The sequence below is a fragment of the Phyllobates terribilis genome, unplaced genomic scaffold (assembly GCF_046119375.1).
Source record: "Phyllobates terribilis strain yellow unplaced genomic scaffold, ASM4611937v1 Scaffold_2__4_contigs__length_985480577, whole genome shotgun sequence".
In the NCBI taxonomy this organism is placed as follows: domain Eukaryota; kingdom Metazoa; phylum Chordata; class Amphibia; order Anura; family Dendrobatidae; genus Phyllobates; species Phyllobates terribilis.
The window spans coordinates 919,426,585-919,447,164 of NW_027362762.1; the positions used below are offsets into that span (position 1 = coordinate 919,426,585).

The following is a 20,580-nucleotide window of genomic DNA, read 5'->3' on the forward strand; positions in this document are numbered from 1 at the left end:
CACATGAGGAAAGACATAGCAAATCAGACAAACTATACTACATTTCTAATTGGAGGTATTTGGTAATATTATTATTCCTACATGTTGGTAATGTGGCTGATGTGATTTACCTGGACTTTACAAAGGCCTTTGATACTGTACCACATAGCAGTCTTAGGCTATGTGCCCACGATGCAGAAATGCTCCGGATTTTTTCCTGAGCGTTTCTGCATCTCCCTGGCAGAAAAAATGCATGCGGATTGTACATGCGGATTGTACATGCGGATTGTACGTGCGTTTTTTTCAGCCAGGGACAAGCGTTTATCACGAGTTTTGCACATGCGGGTGTCAAGCGCTTTCCAAGCAATTTTAGCATCACTTGGAAAAGTGCTTGTCAACTTGGTCACACTATATAAATCCATGCAACCGGCATGGAGTTATATAGTGTGACCAAGTTAGTTAAAAAAAAGAATAAAAATGGTAAAAATAATAATACATTGTGAGGCCTAGCCCCAGTAAGTTAGTATGTTAGTGTAGGGAGTACAATTGGGGGAGGAAGGTTGAACTTGAAGGACCTAGGTCTTTTTTCAACCTATGTTGTTACTATGTTACACATACTACATATTAGGATAGGATCTTGGAGATGGGAATACCCCTTTAAATACTTAAAGGGAATCTGTCACCCCCCTGGGCGATATCAGACCTCTACTATGGATATACAGGTGATAGAAAAGTAAATCTATACATGCCTGTATGGCCCATATCAGAGGTCTGATTGCAGAGAAATCTGGTTTTATAAAGTCTGTTTTCCAGAGATGCCAAGCAAACCCCTCCTATCTGCTTACTATTCCCCTAAATCGCCGCCTCTGTGCTAAACTACCATATTCCCTCCCTCCCCTGCATGTCACAGGGCCCTGCTCTGCCTCCCCTCCCGTGCAAAGCATGGCTCCGGCCCTGTTTGGCTGCGTACTGTGCCGTAGCCTTGTCTTGCTCAAGCGACGGTGAGTCACTGAGACTTCCGCTCCGCTGGCAGTATGCAGGCAAACGGGGCCGGAGGGAAACAAGGTGCGTTCCATGGGAGCGGCGTTTTGCATATGCGTGGGAGGGGAGGCAGAGCAGGGCCCTGTGACATGCAGGGCAGGGAGAGAATATGGTAGTTTAGCACAGAGGCGGCGATTTAGGGGAATAGTAAGCAGATAGGAGGGGTTTGCTTGGCACCTCTGGAAAACAGACTTTATAAAACCAGATTTCTCTGCAATCAGACCTCTACTATGGACCATACAGGTATGTATAGATTTACTTTTCTATCACCTGTATGCCCATAGTAGAGGTCTGATATCTCCCAGGGGGCGACACACTCCCTTTAAGGAGCAGTGATTCCACAAAGGTTCCCAAGACCGCTGCATACCCAGTCTGTGGCGTGCATGTAAGGCAGGGTGCAAAAAGGGTTTAAAGGAGGACCTGTAACTTGCTTAATTTAAAAAAAAACAAAAAAACACACGATTTGAATAATAAAAAATTCTGAACTTCCCTGATTCTACCACTCTTTCCCATTTTGGGCTGCATTGCAGAGATATTGGATACTGGAGCGCACTATGTGAAATCTCTGCTTCTAGTCCAACTGGGCGTTTCTTCAGAGTCTTCTCTGGGGACGTGCGTCTTTACCCCGTCCATCCCAGATGCTGCCAATCACATTGTGGCAGTGGATCTAGCAGATGCAGACACTGCCGAGCTGTGGCAGCATCTGGGATTGAGATCTGCACTGATCCATCTCACACAAGAGACCGAAGCAGCATGGTTTACACATAGTGTACACAGAGATCTCAAGGCCACCCAGATCTGGACAGGTCCGACTGGTCTTATACAGCATCTCATTGCAGACGGAAAAGTGGAGAAGGATTTAAAGCAAGCTGCTTCCCAGCTTCCCGCTGCATTTTTTAAAGGGGTTGACTCAGATATGAGTTAATTTGCAAGTTATGCTGTCCGGCGCCTTTATTCTCCCCAGCAGCGTTGCGGATTCAGTCACGAAGGCGGCGTCGGTTCAGTCACAGCGGAGTATACAGAGCGGCAGCTGTAACCACACCCCTGGCACTGACTGAAACGAGAACGCTGCTGGCGAGAATAAATTTCATTTTCTCCCCGCAGCGTTCAGCTACATGCAGGCGCCAGGCAGCATAACGCCATTAACCTGCAGATTAACCCCATATCTGCAGGTTAATAGCGTTTTTATTGGTGACAGGTTCCCTTTAAAGCTTGCAATTGCTGCTCTGAAGCAGGCTGGATCAATGGATCAGACAAGCTCAGTTTCCATGTGCCCCTACAATACTTTCTCTGCTTGCAGCGTGTGAGAGTGCACAGTTCGGGCCAGCGACACCAATATGCCACCTGCCTAAATTGTCAATCATCAGGAGTGAACTGTCACCAACAAACAGGAAGTGGAGCAGTGCGCTCCTGAACCAAGCACATGAGACAACCCCCTATTGTCTCACATGCACTAGCACTGGAGGGGGAGAATGAAGTGGGGTGGGGAGAATAAAACAGATACCTCCTGATCCACACAAGGGAATACTTTTGTTTTTCTTCGGTTTGAATATTCTATTTCTTTCCTTATCTCTTTAACCCTGCTCAGCCAGAAAGGATGTATAATTTCGGATCATTCTGATGGACGAGGCAGATCAGTTAATATTTCAGCAAGAAGGCTTTATTTGCCATTACGCTGTTCATAGAAGTCCAAGCAATATAAGATGATTGCCCAGATTAAGTCACGTTGATGGCACCAGCACGCTTTACTGCAGCTGTGATCACAGATAGGCAATCTCATGAGCCGTGAAGGCTGGAGAAAAATCTTACTTAGCAGGGAAAATAAAAAAAATAAAATCAAGGCTCACCTTTGTCGGATTCCAGTCATCCAACCGGCTGTCCAGCACCACATCATAGCAGAACGCTCCGGAGATCACTGCACAGAACACATTCAGAGGCAGGTTATTAGATGGAGAACATTCGAGCATTCGCTGCCAGTAAATCTGGATTAACCCGAGCGCTGGCACGCGGGAACGTACTGGCAGGAAACGTGGAAAGTGCTAAAGATATCAGGACAATCTGGAGCCTGACAAACTAAGCCTGTCAATATTATACTTGTGGATGGCGGAGCCAGGATGGGTTCTAGGCAAAATGGGACACATGGCTTTCATATCACAATATTTGCTACAATAGACATGCAGCTCTATAGATTGCGAATTTCAAGCAGTTCAAGGTAAAGAAGAGAACATTTTTCTTAAAAATATTCAGGACATAATCAAAAAGTTTATACAAATCAGGATGAGGGGGATTTTTTCCAATCACAATTTTATCTTCTGGCACGAAATGCAAAGCGATACAAGAACTTACCGTGGAGGAATAATAATAATAAAAAAGTCACCTGAGCGATCTGTAACTCGGCCAAAACCTATACTGGTGTAATATGGAGCAGATGGAGAGGTTCTCCTTTAAGAGAACCTGTCATCAAGTCAGTGTTTGCTCTTATAATATTCTCGCTGCGCCCCTGAGTCGTCAGTTTTTGTTTATTTCAATCTGCCATACGGTTCCATAGATCCGTCTCTATTTAGTGTAGGAACCAAACATGGACAATATCTATCCTACGTGTAATATGAATGACTGAACTCACAAACTCTGTATAGCACTAAAGTTCATCAAAGGACTACATCAAAGAGATTGACCATGTGCTGTGGAGTCATAAAACCTGTGAGGTGGGAAGCCATTGTGTGTCCTGTGGTGTGGTGCCTTCTGTTCTGTTGATAGAGAGAGAGAGCACCTACATGGGAGATGGACATCTTGTCTGGCCTCTTGAAAGGTACATAACCCCTGTGGTGGTTGGATTACAAACCATTGTTCTTCAAGTTGACCTCTTATCTCCAAGCAAAATGCAGTTGAACCTGTCCTCAGGCCACTTGATACAAAGACATTTGGCTGTATGCCAGACCCCATCTGCATGAAGATGAAGACCACTGCAATTACGTATGGCCCCTGACCCTCTTATCTATTCTGGACCTAAGAGCGCCACCTTCAGGAGAGTGTCTGCATCAGCAGCCATGTGCATGTTTCTGGAGAACTCCAAAGACTGTGACCTGATTGGATGGACCATTATGTGGAGGTGTTACAGGGATGGGCAATGTATATAAAGGAAGCCCATCAAGCTAGTTAGGCATTATTCTTCTTCTCACTTCCCATCTTCTACCACCCTCTCCTTTTACCTTTTCCCTTACATCTTACATTGTTCCCTTGTCCCTTAGTTAGGTTTCCCTTATGTATTTTATTGTAAATATCCTATTTGTAATTAATCCCCTTTTAAAGATCCAGTAGCTCTTGTTAATTAATATTAACTGGCACCCCAAAACTCAGCAGATTCTATATTTAGGGATACTCTTTTTGGTTTGTACCGCAGGGGCGGTGCTCACAGGACCCTCTGGGGCAGGGGCTCTCGGGACCTTCGGGGGCGGTGCTCACAGGACCCTCTGGGGCAGGGGCTCTCGGGACCTTCGGGGGCGGTGCTCACAGGACCCTCTGGGGCAGGGGCTCTCGGGACCTTTGGGGGCGGTGCTCACAGGACCCTCTGGGGCAGGGGCTCTCAGGACCTTCGGGGGCGGTGCTCACAGGACCCTCTGGGGCAGGGGCTCTCGGGACCTTTGGGGGCGGTGCTCACAGGACCCTCTGGGGCAGGGGCTCTCAGGACCTTCGGGGGCGGTGCTCACAGGACCCTCTGGGGCAGGTGCTCTCGGGACCTTCGGGGGCGGTGCTCACAGGACCCTCTGGGGCAGGGGCTCTCGGGACCTTTGGGGGCGGTGCTCACAGGACCCTCTGGGGCAGGGGCTCTCAGGACCTTCGGGGGCGGTGCTCACAGGACCCTCTGGGGCAGGTGCTCTCGGGACCTTCGGGGGCGGTGCTCACAGGACCCTCTGGGGCAGGGGCTCTCGGGACCCTCTGGGGCGTGTCTTCGGCTGCTCCGCATTATTATCCAGTGAGCACCGCCCCCTTAGTAAAGACCAGAAAAATCAGCACTAAATAAAAAGGCTCATATCTCTACAACCTTATGAATACTCATGGGGGCAGAGGGAATAAAATAAGAAAAAAACTAAATCACTTTTGACTTCGTGACAGGTCCTCTATAAATGGGTTGTCAAGGATTTCAAAAGGAAGGGATTTCGATTTTTTTTTTAAACCACGCTCTGCCTGTTTAAAGTGAACCTGTCACCAGGTTTGACAGATATGAGATACGGCCACCACCTTAAATCCAGGTATACAGCATTCTATAATGCTGTGTATAAGCCCCCAAATGAGCCTGCAAGACAAGAAAAAGAAAACAAAGAGCTTTTATTATACTCCCCTGGGGGGCGGTCTTGTCCGACAGGTGTCTGGGGGGGGGGGGGGGCGCCGGACGCTGGTCTTTGGCCGGTGCCTCCCTTCTTGCGATGCCATCCTCCTTCTTGCTTTGCGTGGATGAGGAGTACCACTGTCATCCATACAGTCTCCCCGGCATCAAGGTCTTTTGCAGAGAAGTACGCCTGCGCAGGAGCGCGATGCTGGGGACAATGTGTGAATGACAGAGGGACGTGTCATCCACACGAAGCAAGAAGGAGGACGGCATACCAAGAATAAGGGAGGCGCCGGACCAAGACCAGCGACACCCCTCGTACCGGACCGCCCTCTTGGAGAGTATAATAAAAGCTCTTTTTCTTGTTTTGCAGGTCGGATATGGGGCTTATACACAGCATTATAGAATGCTGTATATGGAGGGCAGAAAGATGGTGGCTGTATCTCATATCGGTCACACCTGGTGACAGGTTCCCTTTAAGGGCTGTGATTTTCAGGGAGATTTGGAATCCAGCCCTCAGTCTGTTGGTGATCTTAGTTTCCAAAGATATTTTATGTCATTTTGCTCTTTCAAGACCTGATGTGTGATCTAAGTGTGCCTTCATTTTATTGAGCAGCATATATAATATACAATACACAAAACAAGAATGGAAAACTGAAGTCAAGTCAATACAATTCTTCCGCCATCCAGCAGAGTGTAACAGATCTCGATAGACTTTAAAGGGCCAAATTGTCTTTACTGCAAAAAGGATGAGACTAGGACCTGCTCTGAGTCTTGGAGACACGAATCTGTTATTAATGGGGCTGTCCGGTCCAAATCGATAAGTCTGCGGTCACTCTGTGTGACTGCAGACTTATGAAACCCCCCAGAGCAAGCACTGTGCGCTGCGGGGATTTGCTTGTTTCGGAGCCGGATCAGGGTATGTATGTTTTCTACATACTACCGGCTAGGACACGTCTAGTGGGCGTGACCTCACTCCATACACTTGTATTGAGCAAGGCCACACCCCATCTAGTGACAGCTGTCCAGTGGGCGTGGCCAACTAGGGGGCGCAGCCGTACTCTATACAAATGTATGGAAGCGGGGCCGCGCCCACTGGCCGGGACTATGCAGACTTATCGATTTGGACCGGACAACCCCTTTAAAATTGATGCATGTATGGATCAATGAATCTCCATGGGTCAGTGTGCTGTCCGAGAGAAAAGCGGACAGCACTAGGATGTGTCACACAACTGCAGTTTTTGCTTCCACTTGTATGAGGGACTGAGAAAAGTGGGTTTTAAAGGGAAATATTTAAACTTTATTTTCTTCTTTTTTACGTGTGTGTGTGATAGATATATATATATATATATATATATATATATATATACACACACACACACACACACACACACACACACACACACACACACACACACACATACACATATATTTATTATACAGTACAGACCAAAAGTTTGGACACACCTTCTAATTTAAAGATTTTTCTGTATTTTCATGACTATGAAAATTGTACATTCACACTGAAGGCATCAAAACTATGAATTAACACATGTGGAATTATATACTTAACAAAAAAGTGTGAAACAACTGAAAATATGTCTTATATTCTAGGTTCTTCAAAGTAGCCACCTTTTGCTTTGATGACTGTTTTGCACACTCTTGGCATTCTCTTGATGAGCTTCAAGAGGTAGTCACCGGAAATGGTCTTCCAACAATCTTGAAGGAGTTCCCAGAGATGCTTAGCACTTGTTGGCCCTTTTGCCTTCACTCTGCGGTCCAGCTCACCCCAAACCATCTCGATTGGGTTCAGGTCTGGTGACTCTGGAGGCCAGGTCATCTGGCGTAGCACCCCATCACTCTCCTCCTTGGTCAAATAGCCCTTACACAGCCTGGAGGTGTGTTTGGGGTCATTGTCCTGTTGAAAAATAAATGATGGTCCAACTAAATGCAAACCGGATGGAATAGCATGCCGCTGCAAGATGCTGTGGTAGCCATGCTGGTTCAGTATGCCTTCAATTTTGAATAAATCCCCAACAGTGTCACCAGTAAAGCACCCCCGCACCATCACTCCTCCTCCTCCATGCTTCACGGTGGGAACCAAGCATGTAGAGTCCATCCGTTCACCTTTTCTGCGTCGCACTAAGACACGGTGGTTGGAACCAAAGATCTCAAATTTGGACTCATCAGACCAAAGCACAGATTTACACTGGTCTAATGTCCATTCCTTGTGTTCTTTAGCCCAAACAAGTCTCTTCTGCTTGTTGCCTGTCCTTAGCAGTGGTTTCCTAGCAGCTATTTCACCATGAAGGCCTGCTGCACAAAGTCTCCTCTTAACAGCTGTTGTAGAGATGTGTCTGCTGCTAGAACTCTGTGTGGCATTGACCTGGTCTCTAATCTGAGCTGCAGTTAACCTGTGATTTCTGAGGCTGGTGACTCGGATAAACTTATCCTCAGAAGCAGAGGTGACTCTTGGTCTTCCTTTCTTGGGGCGCTCCTCATGTGAGCCAGTTTCTTTGTAGGTGCTTGATGGTTTTTGCAACTGCACTTGGGGACACTTTCAAAGTTTGCCCAATTTTTCGGACTGACTGACCTTCATTTCTTAAAGACATATTTTCAGTTGTGTCACACTTTTCTGTTAAGTATATAATTCCACATGTGTTCAAGTCCCCCCTGGGGGAACTAAAAAAGTTACTGTTCTCCATATGTCTCATCTCAATTCCACTCCATACACCCGCACTTGGCGTAGGACGTACTATTACTTTATGGGTAATCGGTGAGCACTTTTGTCGAGAAAAGCTGCAGACTTCAACGATCACCTACAAATGGTTTTCTGGATATATTCTTATACAGAACATTGAAGCCAGTAGCATTTTTGTTCTCTGCAACAATCTTCCAGGAAACTTTGACACAAAAAAAAAAAAAAAAGTGAAGAAGAATAAAGAACACGCGACCATGCTACTCCCCCATCCTTCAAGAAGACAAAGATCTGTAAGAGAAAGGCTTTCTCCTTTCTTGTCTAATAACACCACAGTACGGCTACAGATATCAAACATAATATCAGAACACACAACCCCAAATTACTGACGACTTCGGCTTTAATCTCCAGTTCTCCTGTGAAGTTTGAAGTGTATTTAGTGAAGGGCACTTTCTGTATGGAGGGAATCATGCTGCCGACGGTAAATGATATGAAACACCTTGATCATTTCTCACGCGCAGAAACCGCTACGCCCCCAACGGAAAAAAAAAAAGAAGTTTCATCTCATTTTCAAAGTAGAAGCGTTGGGACGGCAGACGAGGCTGGCACTGTCGCGGGTTCTCTCTCATGCTTGTAAATCTGCCATTAATTAATAATGTATAGCGTTTCATTCCATAATTCTGCATTGGCGCCGCAGATTTCATCAATTCTTAATAACACACTGTTTATTGTTTTCATTACATAGACACAAAACATACTTCTCCGCATGAGACTTGAAGGATTAAAAGTTTTCTTGTTTAGACAAAACTATCTTTACGGGAAGCCCACGTAGATGTTATCGGTATAAGGGCCTGACTGCCGCATTTAAAGAGTACCGTCCTTTCATACAGACCCTTTATAAAAGCATGGTCTGTCTGCCCTCAACCCCCACAAGCTGATATGTGCAGGACCACTGGGCTGTTCCTCTTCATCAGCACTCTGCCAGCACTATAGGAACTAAAACTTTCTTTCCCACATTGTGCCTGTCACTGCACTGGTTTCCCACCTGCCACGGAATACAACAAACTTATCACCCTCACAGCTCTCCAGTTATGCATCACCCCACATTTCCGCTCTATTCTGTCTACCAACCTATTTGTGATGCACCGCCCCACATCTCCTCCCTATTCCATCAACCTATTTGTGATGCACGGCCTCACATCTCCTCCCTTTTCTGTCTACCAACCTATTTGTGGTGTACTGCCCCACATCTCCTCCCTTTTCTACCAACTTATTTGTGATGCACCGCCCCACATCTTCTCCCTATTCTACCAACCTATTTGTGATGCACCGCCCCACATCTCAGCCTACCAACCTACTCGTGTTCTCCATGGTGAGTGTTCTCTTTTATATCATCAATACTCCATTATTTGAACCTCCCTCTACTGCCTCAGACTTTTCTCGTGCTGCACCAGATCTCTGGAATGCGCTACCCCAGACAGTCCGGTTTCTTTCCTGTATCCACAGTATTAAAATAAAAAAATTTCCGGAAGCCTAATCTCATCACTTCACTAACTTTCCTCAGTTCTCCCTTCCCAGAATCCAGTCTTTTCAATTAGTCTGTTCTCACACCCTCTGCATCATGATGCCCAGGGCATATGGTGATTGCAGGAGGTAACCACCATTTGAGTGCTGGCCAAGGAAGACTGCACTGTCACTGAGCTACATGCCAGATCAGGGAAGCTGCAAATCACTTTTAGCCTATATAAGGTATACCTTTATTATAAAAGATGGCTGGACCTTTCAGTACAAGCACTTTTTACCTTTTGGTGTCAGCCCAATTTTCTTATAGACTGTAAGCGGTTTCGAGAAAGGTCCTCACTCCCCTTGTGTGAATGTGTTACTCTATAATATCTGATATTGTTTGTACATATCCCCACTAAATTGGAAATTGCTGCAGAAGTCATCATCGTCCAAAGGTTTGATTGAGCAGAATGCCCGGATGGCTCTTTCCACTTTCGCCAACTATAGGCTGGCGTACTGTTGTGCCATTTTACTGTCCATGGCAGTTCGGGTGCTTTGCAGATATTTATGTTCCACTTTTTACCGTAATTTTGTTTAAGGATAACCCACGTGGATTATAGCACTTACAAACAATCCAATTAAGCCTCAAGTTCCCCCATAGTGGGTGGTTCGTACATTATCAGGTGGGACTTGGGAATGCAAAAATTCCACCCCCATGGTGTATGGGATGGCACTACTGGGGTGGGGGATCTACAGATGATAGATCTATAGGTCGGTGGTGTCATCTCCATAAAGTTGAGTCTTTTAGTTGTATGTTTTTTTCATAGCTCCGTTTAACAGATTACTTCTCTGTGCATGTATATACGTATGAATGTATGTATCTTTATGTACTTAGCTGATGTCTCATCATCTGGCATGGTATAAGGTTGGTATTAATAATCCTGCAGTTTAATGTCATTTCTTTTATCTCAGTTAGCCAATGAAAGCTATTACAACAACAAGTCTGCTTTTTGTTTAGAAGACTAAAATATCTTGCTCTTTGCTGTCTTGAAATTCTGACAAGACCTCCAGATACTACATGCTTGGAGTCTTGTGGAGCCATCAATCACTCTTTGTATCGAAACATCCTTATCCGGCAGCAATCCTCACTGAACGGTTCCTGTTTAATCAATAGCAGCTTTGCAGAAGACTCCTTGCTGGGCGTAGACTCCTACAAAAAAAAGTGCACAGAGCACAAAATGCTGCTGGAGCTTGAATTTCACTTACACATTGGTTTCTATGCTAATGGGGGTTTTCTATTTCTTATTTAAAAGATGACGTGTCTGTGGTGCAGCAGCTCTTCTAGCAGGAGCTGTAGCATGCAGCAGACGTGTCTGTGGTGCAGCAGCTCTTCTATCAGGAGCTGTAGCGTGCAGCAGACGTGTCTGTGGTGCAGCAGCTCTTCTAGCAGGAGCTGTAGCGTGCAGCAGACGTGTCTGTGGTGCAGGAGCTCTTCTATCAGGGGCTGTAGCGTGCAGCAGACGTGTCTGTGGTGCAGCAGCTCTTCTATCAGGGGCTGTAGCGTGCAGCAGACGTGTCTGTGGTGCAGGAGCTCTTCTATCAGGGGCTGTAGCGTGCAGCAGACGTGTCTGTGGTGCAGGAGCTCTTCTATCAGGGGCTGTAGCGTGCAGCAGACGTGTCTGTGGTGCAGGAGCTCTTCTATCAGGGGCTGTAGCGTGCAGCAGACGTGTCTGTGGTGCAGCAGCTCTTCTATCAGGGGCTGTAGCGTGCAGCAGACGTGTCTGTGGTGCAGCAGCTCTTCTATCAGGGGCTGTAGCGTGCAGCAGACGTGTCTGTGGTGCAGGAGCTCTTCTATCAGGGGCTGTAGCGTGCAGCAGACGTGTCTGTGGTGCAGGAGCTCTTCTATCAGGGGCTGTAGCGTGCAGCAGACGTGTCTGTGGTGCAGGAGCTCTTCTATCAGGGGCTGTAGCGTGCAGCAGACGTGTCTGTGGTGCAGGAGCTCTTCTATCAGGGGCTGTAGCGTGCAGCAGACGTGTCTGTGGTGCAGGAGCTCTTCTATCAGGGGCTGTAGCGTGCAGCAGACGTGTCTGTGGTGCAGGAGCTCTTCTATCAGGGGCTGTAGCGTGCAGCAGACGTGTCTGTGGTGCAGGAGCTCTTCTATCAGGGGCTGTAGCGTGCAGCAGACGTGTCTGTGGTGCAGGAGCTCTTCTATCAGGAGCTGTAGCGTGCAGCAGACGTGTCTGTGCTGCAGGAGCTCTTCTATCAGGAGCTGTAGCGTGCAGCAGACGTTTCTGTGGTGCAGGAGCTCTTCTATCAGGGGCTAAAGCGTGCAGCAGACGTGTCTGTGGTGCAGGAGCTCTTCTATCAGGGGTTGTAGCGTGCAGCAGACGTGTTTGTGGTGCAGGAGCTCTTCTATCAGGGGCTGTAGCGTGCAGCAGACGTGTTTGTGGTGCAGGAGCTCTTCTATCAGGGGCTGTAGCGTGCAGCAGACGTGTCTGTGGTGCAGGAGCTCTTCTATCAGGGGCTGTAGCGTGCAGCAGACGTGTCTGTGGTGCAGGAGCTCTTCTATCAGGGGCTGTAGCGTGCAGCAGACGTGTCTGTGGTGCAGGAGCTCTTCTATCAGGAGCTGTAGCGTGCAGCAGACGTGTCTGTGGTGCAGGAGCTCTTCTATCAGGGGCTGTAGCATGCAGCAGACGTGTCTGTGGTGCAGGAGCTCTTCTATCAGGGGCTGTAGCGTGCAGCAGACGTGTCTGTGGTGCAGGAGCTCTTCTATCAGGGGCTGTAGCGTGCAGCAGACGTGTCTGTGGTGCAGGAGCTCTTCTATCAGGGGCTGTAGTGTGCAGCAGATGTGTGATATACTAAACCGAGAATAAGGACTGCTTTTTTTCAGCAGTGTGACCATCTCATCCATACAGTAATCAGTAATTACCCCTGTAATACAGGACCTATGTGGGTGATAGTCTGCGGGCGCCGGCTTGTAAATACTGTACACGGACGATCGTCACAAGTCTGGGATAATACGTGCCAAATACAAAGGAACAAACCCATGACCCCAATCATGTCAACAATATGAAAAGTGACAATTACTGAGGGAAATATCACAGCGGCACAAATACACAAACATCCTAGAAGTTTAATTATAAAGCGCGGCAGCCGAAGGCCTCATTATGACAGATGCCGGGTACGGGCTGTGTAATGAGAAATCACAATATGCAATTTCCCTTCCCTGGCACTGCCCACCTTATAGTACCCCTCTAATTACCAAGTCATTAGATTCCATGTTTTCATTAACGTGCCGTAATAACCATACTAATTAACACAGCGCAGGCTCTTCACATATTATTTCACATCATTGTCTCATTTTCTTTTTTTCATTTTATTCACTCCCATTTTTCCCAATGCTGAAAATGCAAAGGAAAAATACTCCATAAAGACGACTTAATTTGATGGATGGCAGAAGTTTCATTTTCACGGGAAGTGCCAAAGATCTGAAAATGGCGGTTCTTCACAGAGTAGATGTTTGGGATTGGACTAACTAACTATTTATGGATCACCCATAATCTATAACCGTCCCCACTTTACTCTGCATTGCCGTTCTAAAACGTCTCTTCATAGTAAGCAGCTTGCAGCAGGTTCTGCGACTGTGGAGGTGAGCAGCCAGCTGTCAGACACAGCCAGACTCCGCACAGGGAGGACAAACACGATTTATTATGCCGTCTAACTTTAAGATCGCCGTGTTCAAAACGCTGAACCAGCGCATGGGTATATAGATAAGGAATCACTGACTGTGCTTCCTCCTCCAGACCCAGTGATAATGTGATCGCCAGGTGTAGGGAGGGAGAAGGATCTGCTGGGTCCTAAAAGACCCAGTCAGTTCTGCTATCCAGATAGGAGGCAGTATGTCTCCTGTAACTAGGGCTAATACATGGAAAATAATGGCACTTAATAGATCTTTTGGACTTATTATACTGTAAGATAAATGATTAAAATAATGCAAAAATATAATTAAAAATGTTTTTAATGAATTGAAAATGTTGACATTTATTATTATTTAATTTTTTACATATTTCCCCCAATATTGACAAAAAAAGAAAAATATAAAAAAAGGATATAATAGGAGTATTATAGCTTTAGCCCAGAGGTGGGGAACCCTCGGCCCCCGGGCAAATTCCTGGGGATCACAGTGCTTGGGACAGTGGCTGTGTCTTACTGGCTGCCAGCCCTTTAATTGCTCCTTACAACATTAGCACGCAACGTTCACTATTAAACGCTGCAGAGCATGCGATGAAGGATTACGTCTTAATGCTGGCTATTGCCAGAACGTACTTTGTAGGTGGAGTCAGCACGCTCTGTGCTCCTGTCCCACCGATTAACACAGTACCCACAGTGTTTACTATGTGATGCTCCAGCACCAGTGTCTAATGTGATGTATTTGCTCCTTACAATGCTCCCGGGTGAGGCGCATGCTCCAGCCTCAGTGTCTCCCAGGTGATGTATATACTCCAGCCTCAGCGTCTCCCGGGTGATGTACAGTCATGGCCAAAAGTTTTGAGAATGACACCAAAATTATATTTTCACATGATCTGCTGGCCTCTGGTTTTTATTAGTGTTTGTCTGATGTTTATATCACATACAGAAATAGAATTGCAATCGTATTATGAGTACCAATAGGTTATATTGACAGTTAGAATGAGTTAATGCAGCAAGTCAATTATTTGCAGTGTTGCCCCTTCTTCTTCAAGACCTCTGTAATTCTCCCTGGCATGCTCTCAATCAACTTTTGGACCAAATCCTGACTGATAGCAGTCCATTCTTGCATAATCAATGCTTGCATTTTGCCAGAATTTGTTGGTTTTTGTTTGTCCACCCGTCTCTTGATGATTGACCACAAGTTCTCAATGGGATTAAGATCTGGGGAGTTTCCAGGCCATGGACTCAAAATCTCTATGTTTTGTCCCATGAGCCATTTAGTTATCACCTTTGCTTTATGGCAAGGTGCTCCATCATGCTGGAAAAAGGCATTGTTGGGCGCCAAACTGCTCTTGGACGGTTGGGAGAAGTTGCTCTTGGAGGACATTCTGGTACCATTCTTTATTCATGGCTGTGTTTTTAGGCAAGACTGTGAGTGAGCCGATTCCCTTGGCTGAGAAGCAACCCCACACATGAATGGTTTCAGGATGCTTTACAGTTGGCATGAGACAAGACTGGTGGTAGCGCTCACCTCTTCTTCTCCGAATAAGTTGTTTTCCAGATGTCCCAAACAATCGAAAAGGGGATTCATCAGAGAAAATGACTTTGCCCCAGTCCTCAGCAGTCCACTCCCTGTACCTTTTGCAGAATATCAGTCGGTCCCTGATGTTTTTTTGGAGAGAAGTGGCTTCTTTGCTGCCCTCCTTGAAACCAGCCCTTGCTCAAAGAGTCTCCGCCTCACAGTGCGTGCAGAAGCACTCACACCAGCCTGCTGCCATTCCTGAGCAAGCTCGGCACTGCTGGTAGTCCGATCCCGCAGCTGAACCAGTTTTAAGATACGGTCCTGGGGCTTGCTGGTCTTTCTTGGGCGCCCTGGAGCCTTTTTGACAACAATGGAAGCTCTCTCCTTGAAGTTCTTGATGATGCGATAGATTGTTGACTGAGGTGCAATCTTTGTAGCTGCGATACTCTTCCCTGTTAGGCCATTTTTATGCAGTGCAATGATGGCTGCACGTGTTTCTTTAGAGATAACCATGGTTAACTGAAGAGAAACAATGATACCAAGAACCAGCCTCCTTTTAAAGTGTCCAGTGATGTCATTCTTACTTAATCATGACTGATTGATCGCCAGCCCTGTCCTCATCAACACCCACACCTGTGTTAATGGATCAATCACTAAAACGATGTTAGCTGCTCCTTTTAAGGCAGGACTGCAATGATGTTGAAATGTGTTTTGGGGGTTAAAGTTCATTTTCTGGGCAAATATTGACTTTGCAAGTACAGTAATTGCTGTTAAGCTGATCACTCTTTGACATTCAGGAGTATATGCAAATTGCCATTACAAAAAGTGAAGCAGTAAACTTTGGAAAAATTACTATTTGTTTCATTCTCAATACTTTTGGCCATGACTGTATATGCTCCAGTCACAGTGTCTCCCGGGTGAGGTGCATGCTCCAGTCACAGTGTCTCCCGGGTGAGGTGCATGCTCCAGTCACAGTGTCTCCCGGGTGAGGTGCATGCTCCAGTCACAGTGTCTCCCGGGTGAGGTGCATGCTCCAGTCACAGTGTCTCCCGGGTGAGGTGCATGCTCCAGTCACAGTGTCTCCCGGGTGAGGTGCATGCTCCAGTCACAGTGTCTCCCGGGTGAGGTGCATGCTCCAGTCACAGTGTCTCCTGGGTGAGGTGCATGCTCCAGTCACAGTGTCTCCTGGGTGAGGTGCATATGCTCCAGTCACAGTGTCTCCTGGGTGAGGTGCATATGCTCCAGTCTCAGTGTCTCCAGGGTGAGGTGCATATGCTCCAGTCTCAGTGTCTCCAGGGTGAGGTGCATGCTCCAGTCTCAGTGTCTCCAGGGTGAGGTGCATGCTCCAGCCTCAGTGTCTCCAGGGTGAGGTGCATGCTCCAGCCTCAGTGTCTCCAGGGTGAGGTGCATGCTCCAGCCTCAGTGTCTCCCGGGTGATGTATATGCTCCAGCCTCAGCGTCTCCCGGGTGATGTATATGCTTCAGCCCAGCATTTTCTATGTGAAGTATATATTGCAGACCTCCCAGTGCTTGAGTTCTATGCTATGTGAGCAGTAATGAATTTCCCACTGTGAGGAGACATGTAGTATAATATATATCTGAACTGCTGCGGGTTCATCTCAAAATTCATGGCAAGGTCTACTGCGCTCCAGACATATGGAAAAGCAAGTGCTGAGTAGTGTCATAAATGCCCTCTAACATCACAGCCTCCAAGAGAAGCAGTTCTAGTCATCACATTAGGGCTGAGGTAAATTAAATGTTTGACCACCTATAGCAGGATAAATATTTCAAGTTGATAATTTTGTACGGCCTCCGAATGATGCTATAAAATGTCCAAATGGTTCCTGGCTAAAGGTACGGTAGTGCGCATAAGCCGGCTTTACTTCTGGGTCATCGGCGCTCTTTGGCCTTTCCCAGCGCATACACATTACAATACTTTGCTCTGCACACAACAGAAAGAAGTGCACAAGCGCAGGAGCGCGATGGAGGACACGGTGAAGAGGACGTAGGAAGCGTCATCCACATGAAGCAGGGAAGGGTGACGGCGATCATAAGACGAGAGGAGGACCTGGATCAAGACCCAAGATGCCCATTGGATCAGACCGCCCATCTGAGTATAGTAGGTCTTTTTTGGAATCTGCAGAGTGGGTTGGGGACTTTTTTTTTTTTTTTTTTTTTTGACAGTATTCCACTATGATGTAAGAGAAGCCTTAATGGTGGTGGTCATATTATATATGGGATAAAACTGATGAGAGTTTCCCTTTAAGTATGTGACAGGTCTACTGAAGGACAGCATGCAAAACTCTTGCAAACTGTCATAAATTGATACAGAAAACATGGAGGACTGCAGAACTGCTCATCACACAATGAATAAGCTTTATCTGCTGACCTACAGTAATTCCCCTTTAAAAACAGCATCTCCTTTTATCCAATACAACTTTTTAAAGGGGAAGTTGCAAATTCTGTCAGCTTTAAGAAGAACAACCCTGAGTAGAGCATTGCTCTTCAACGAACACTGTGGCGGAAGTCAACATAGACCAATGTAAGTCAATGGGGTCATGGTGCACAGCTTCATTCGGTGGCTTACCAAGGATTTTTGGCGTGCTCGTATATAATGTTCAAGTCCCTGCGTCTGCATGATTTATGACGGTTAGACAGCCTCAATATGTGAGGATTCCCTAACAAACAAGCAATCCCTGCATGTGTTGAGGCTGTCTAAAAGCCATAAATCATGCACACGCAAGGACTCGAACATAATATACGAGCACGCCAATGATACTCGGTAAGCACCCGAGCATGCTCGGTTAAAGGGTTAAACGAGCAGGCTCGCCAATTACTAGTCCTTACCTAAAAGGATTCTCATTTTAGTTCATTCATACAAAGAATGGCTGAACCTGACCTGGTATTTCTGGAGCCCTGACGAGGTCCACGGCGTAGTCATCTTTGAAAGCTTGCTCCAACACGTTTCCCAGTATGGCCGCACAGGAACGCCAGTAAGCCTGAAACCCACAACACCATTAGTAATGCATCTGCTAACAGACCCCCACACTGTCAAACAAAGAAGCATAGTGGGGGCCACATTATTTTATCTGACAACGGCCTATCTCGGGTCATCATAACTTCAATGCACGGTGCCGACAGTAATGATCTGCAGAGCAGAATAGCTAAGAACGCTCCTTCTTTGGGGAGTTTTTGGAGGAGTTTTTTTGTTTCCTGAAGTGGTTTTGGAGCACTGGATTGGACAGTGCCTAGTCGGGATAGTTTCCCATCAGAAAGGACATGCTCCTCCCCCCCCCACCAGGCATTTTTTTAAATCCCAAAGCAGAAAAAAGAAAAAGGAAAAAAAAAAAAAAAAAACACACCACCACCCAACAGACTTAACCTATGAACAGCAAAGTGGAGCAGCATAATCTAGGAACAGAGAGCCTGATTCCAGGGATGTGTCACTCGCTCAGTAGCTTTCTGTAGTTTCAATACAATCAGTGTTTTATCACCAGGAGATTATCACTGCAGGACTAGGTGTCACCTGCAAGACAGTTCAGCCAATTTGAGTAAACCCTCCGCCACCGCCGATTGGCAGTAATGTACAGTGTGTACACAGGAAGCTGCCAATCAGGGCTGTGGGCGGGCTTATACACAGCTCAGCATTCTGACCCTTGCTACATCTACAGCAGAGAAAACATGGATTCTATCAAAACTGCATCAAGCAGCCCAGTAAGTGACATCACTAGAACCAGGGGCTCTGCACCTACATCATGCTGCGCTCAGCTTTCATTCCAAAACCTGCTGACATATTCCCTAGAACACTTCTAATTTCTTACTCTGCAGCATTTTTTCCCTCCCATGCCTTTTGCACAGTAATATAGATATATTATATATGTCTGCTGCTTAAGGTCACCAGTGGTCTCCGATTGCCAAGAACTTAACCTGCAGGAACAGCAGCGTTAAAGGGGTTGTCGACATATAAAAAAAAATAAAGAAAAAAAAGTTGCCCTATGCATTGACCATTTAAAAGAAAAAAAAAAAATTATATATTTTTAATACATATATAAACAAATATATATATATATTTATATTAATTAAACGGAGCCATCCTCTCCTGCTGCCACCCTCGTGGCTCAAACACAGGATGCTCTGGTGGTGAGCGACATCAGAAACACAGATGAATCCGTTTTAATCCTTAGGAACAGGGAGATGCACTAATTTATTCTGGAAGAGGCACAGATTTTCGGTAAAATATGGCGGATCGTTTATTTCCCATTTGTAAACAGAACTATATCCATTTCCAGTAACCACAGGAGAACTCCTGCCTGTGATTATACGCAGGGCCGTGTCAGCGCCTATTGAGTAAACGCCACAAAGGGAGACTTGTTTGGAAGAGGAGATTTGCGCAGAAATCTGATTGTTGTCAATTTTCCTGTTGCATTGATCATAGCGAGGAGTGAAGAGGTGGCGTGTCTCGCATGGATCAGATAGCAGCTAGCCCTATGGATGCTGCTGGAAGCCTTTGTGTTTCTAGATTAGGTGTTGATAAATGCTCTTAGTGAGTCGGAGCGCGATGGTGTGAGGCTCCGCAGCACATCACTCCTAAGCAGCATATAGAAAAGAAGCGATTATGCCGAAAGCATTTACCCTATAATCAGAAGGAAAACAAAATATACAATCCTAATAAGGAGCAAACATACAAGTGATGGCTGAGGGCCAGACGGAGACAATCCCCACCAATCAGGACAACGGGGTCCCAAAGATCGCTGTGTGAATGAGGCATTAGTGGGCAGGTGCGACCACTATTATCTTAAAGGAGCCGTCCGTTCACGAGGTTAGGTCATCGGTATTGGATGGGTGGAGGTTCGATACCTGGTACCTACTTCGATCAGTTGTTACAAGTCCCAGCAGTGAATGCATGTAGTCACTGATCGAAGCTGCACTGCAGAACCCGGCAGCGACTGCTACACACTAAACTGAGCAGTGCAGTGCCGCGCCGATCAATAAGTGTACATCCTTCGGAGTCGGTGGAAGTGCCAGGTGTCAGACCCCCACCAATACAATATTGATGCATTACAGACAGGTACTAGAGTAGTAGTCACACATGCTCACTAGCGCTAAATTCACACAGGGCCATCAGTTCTCGGCATCAGTTCTGCAAAGACACCACAAATCATACATTTATAATCAATTCTGTGTACAGGCAATATAGGTTATTTATGTGACAATCCATTTAAAAAGGGGAATCTGTCAGCAGGTTTTTGATATGTGATCCGAGAGCAGCATGAAGTAGGGGCAGAGACACGGATTCCAGCGATGTGTCACTTACTGGGCTTTGTGTTGTAGTTTCAATAAAATCAGTTTTATTAGAAGGAGATTATCACTACAGCACAAGGAGTCTCGTGCTTCCTTGGTGTCGAAGCACACCCCCACAGCTGACTGACAGAAAGCTGCCAATCAGTGGTGGGGGCGGGGTTATACAGGGCTCAGTATTCAGAGCACTGCTAGATCTGCAGCAGAGAAAACAGTGATTGTATAGAAATGACAGCATGCAGACCAGCAAGTGACACATTGCTGAAATCAAGGTCTCAGCCCCTACAACATGCTGCTCTCAGATTACAGATTCCCTTTAATATAAAACTCCATCTTTTACATGGCATCATTAAGCCTCCTGCTTGTCATCAGCAGGCATCGTATTCTACTTCATGGGACAGATCCACGATACCTGCTGACCACACACAAGACCGAACAGGACACTGACTGACACCGTGTCCATTGCACCTGCCATACCCAATACAGAAGTGAGAAGCATTCGATAACCCCCTTCAAAAGGGA

General features: G+C 46.3%; 1 protein-coding gene across 1 annotated transcript in view; it reads right to left on the minus strand.

Moving 5' to 3' along the window:
• The window catches only part of MRPL39 (mitochondrial ribosomal protein L39), an 89,737-nt gene that overhangs the window by 52,793 nt on the left and 16,364 nt on the right, over nt 1–20,580 (minus strand). Inside the window, exons 4-5 of the mRNA XM_073670815.1 lie at nt 17,660–17,759; nt 2,868–2,935 (exon numbers count right to left, since the gene is read on the minus strand). Of these exons, the coding sequence (XP_073526916.1) occupies nt 2,868–2,935; nt 17,660–17,759 (168 nt within the window). The remainder of the gene's footprint in view (nt 1–2,867; nt 2,936–17,659; nt 17,760–20,580) is intronic.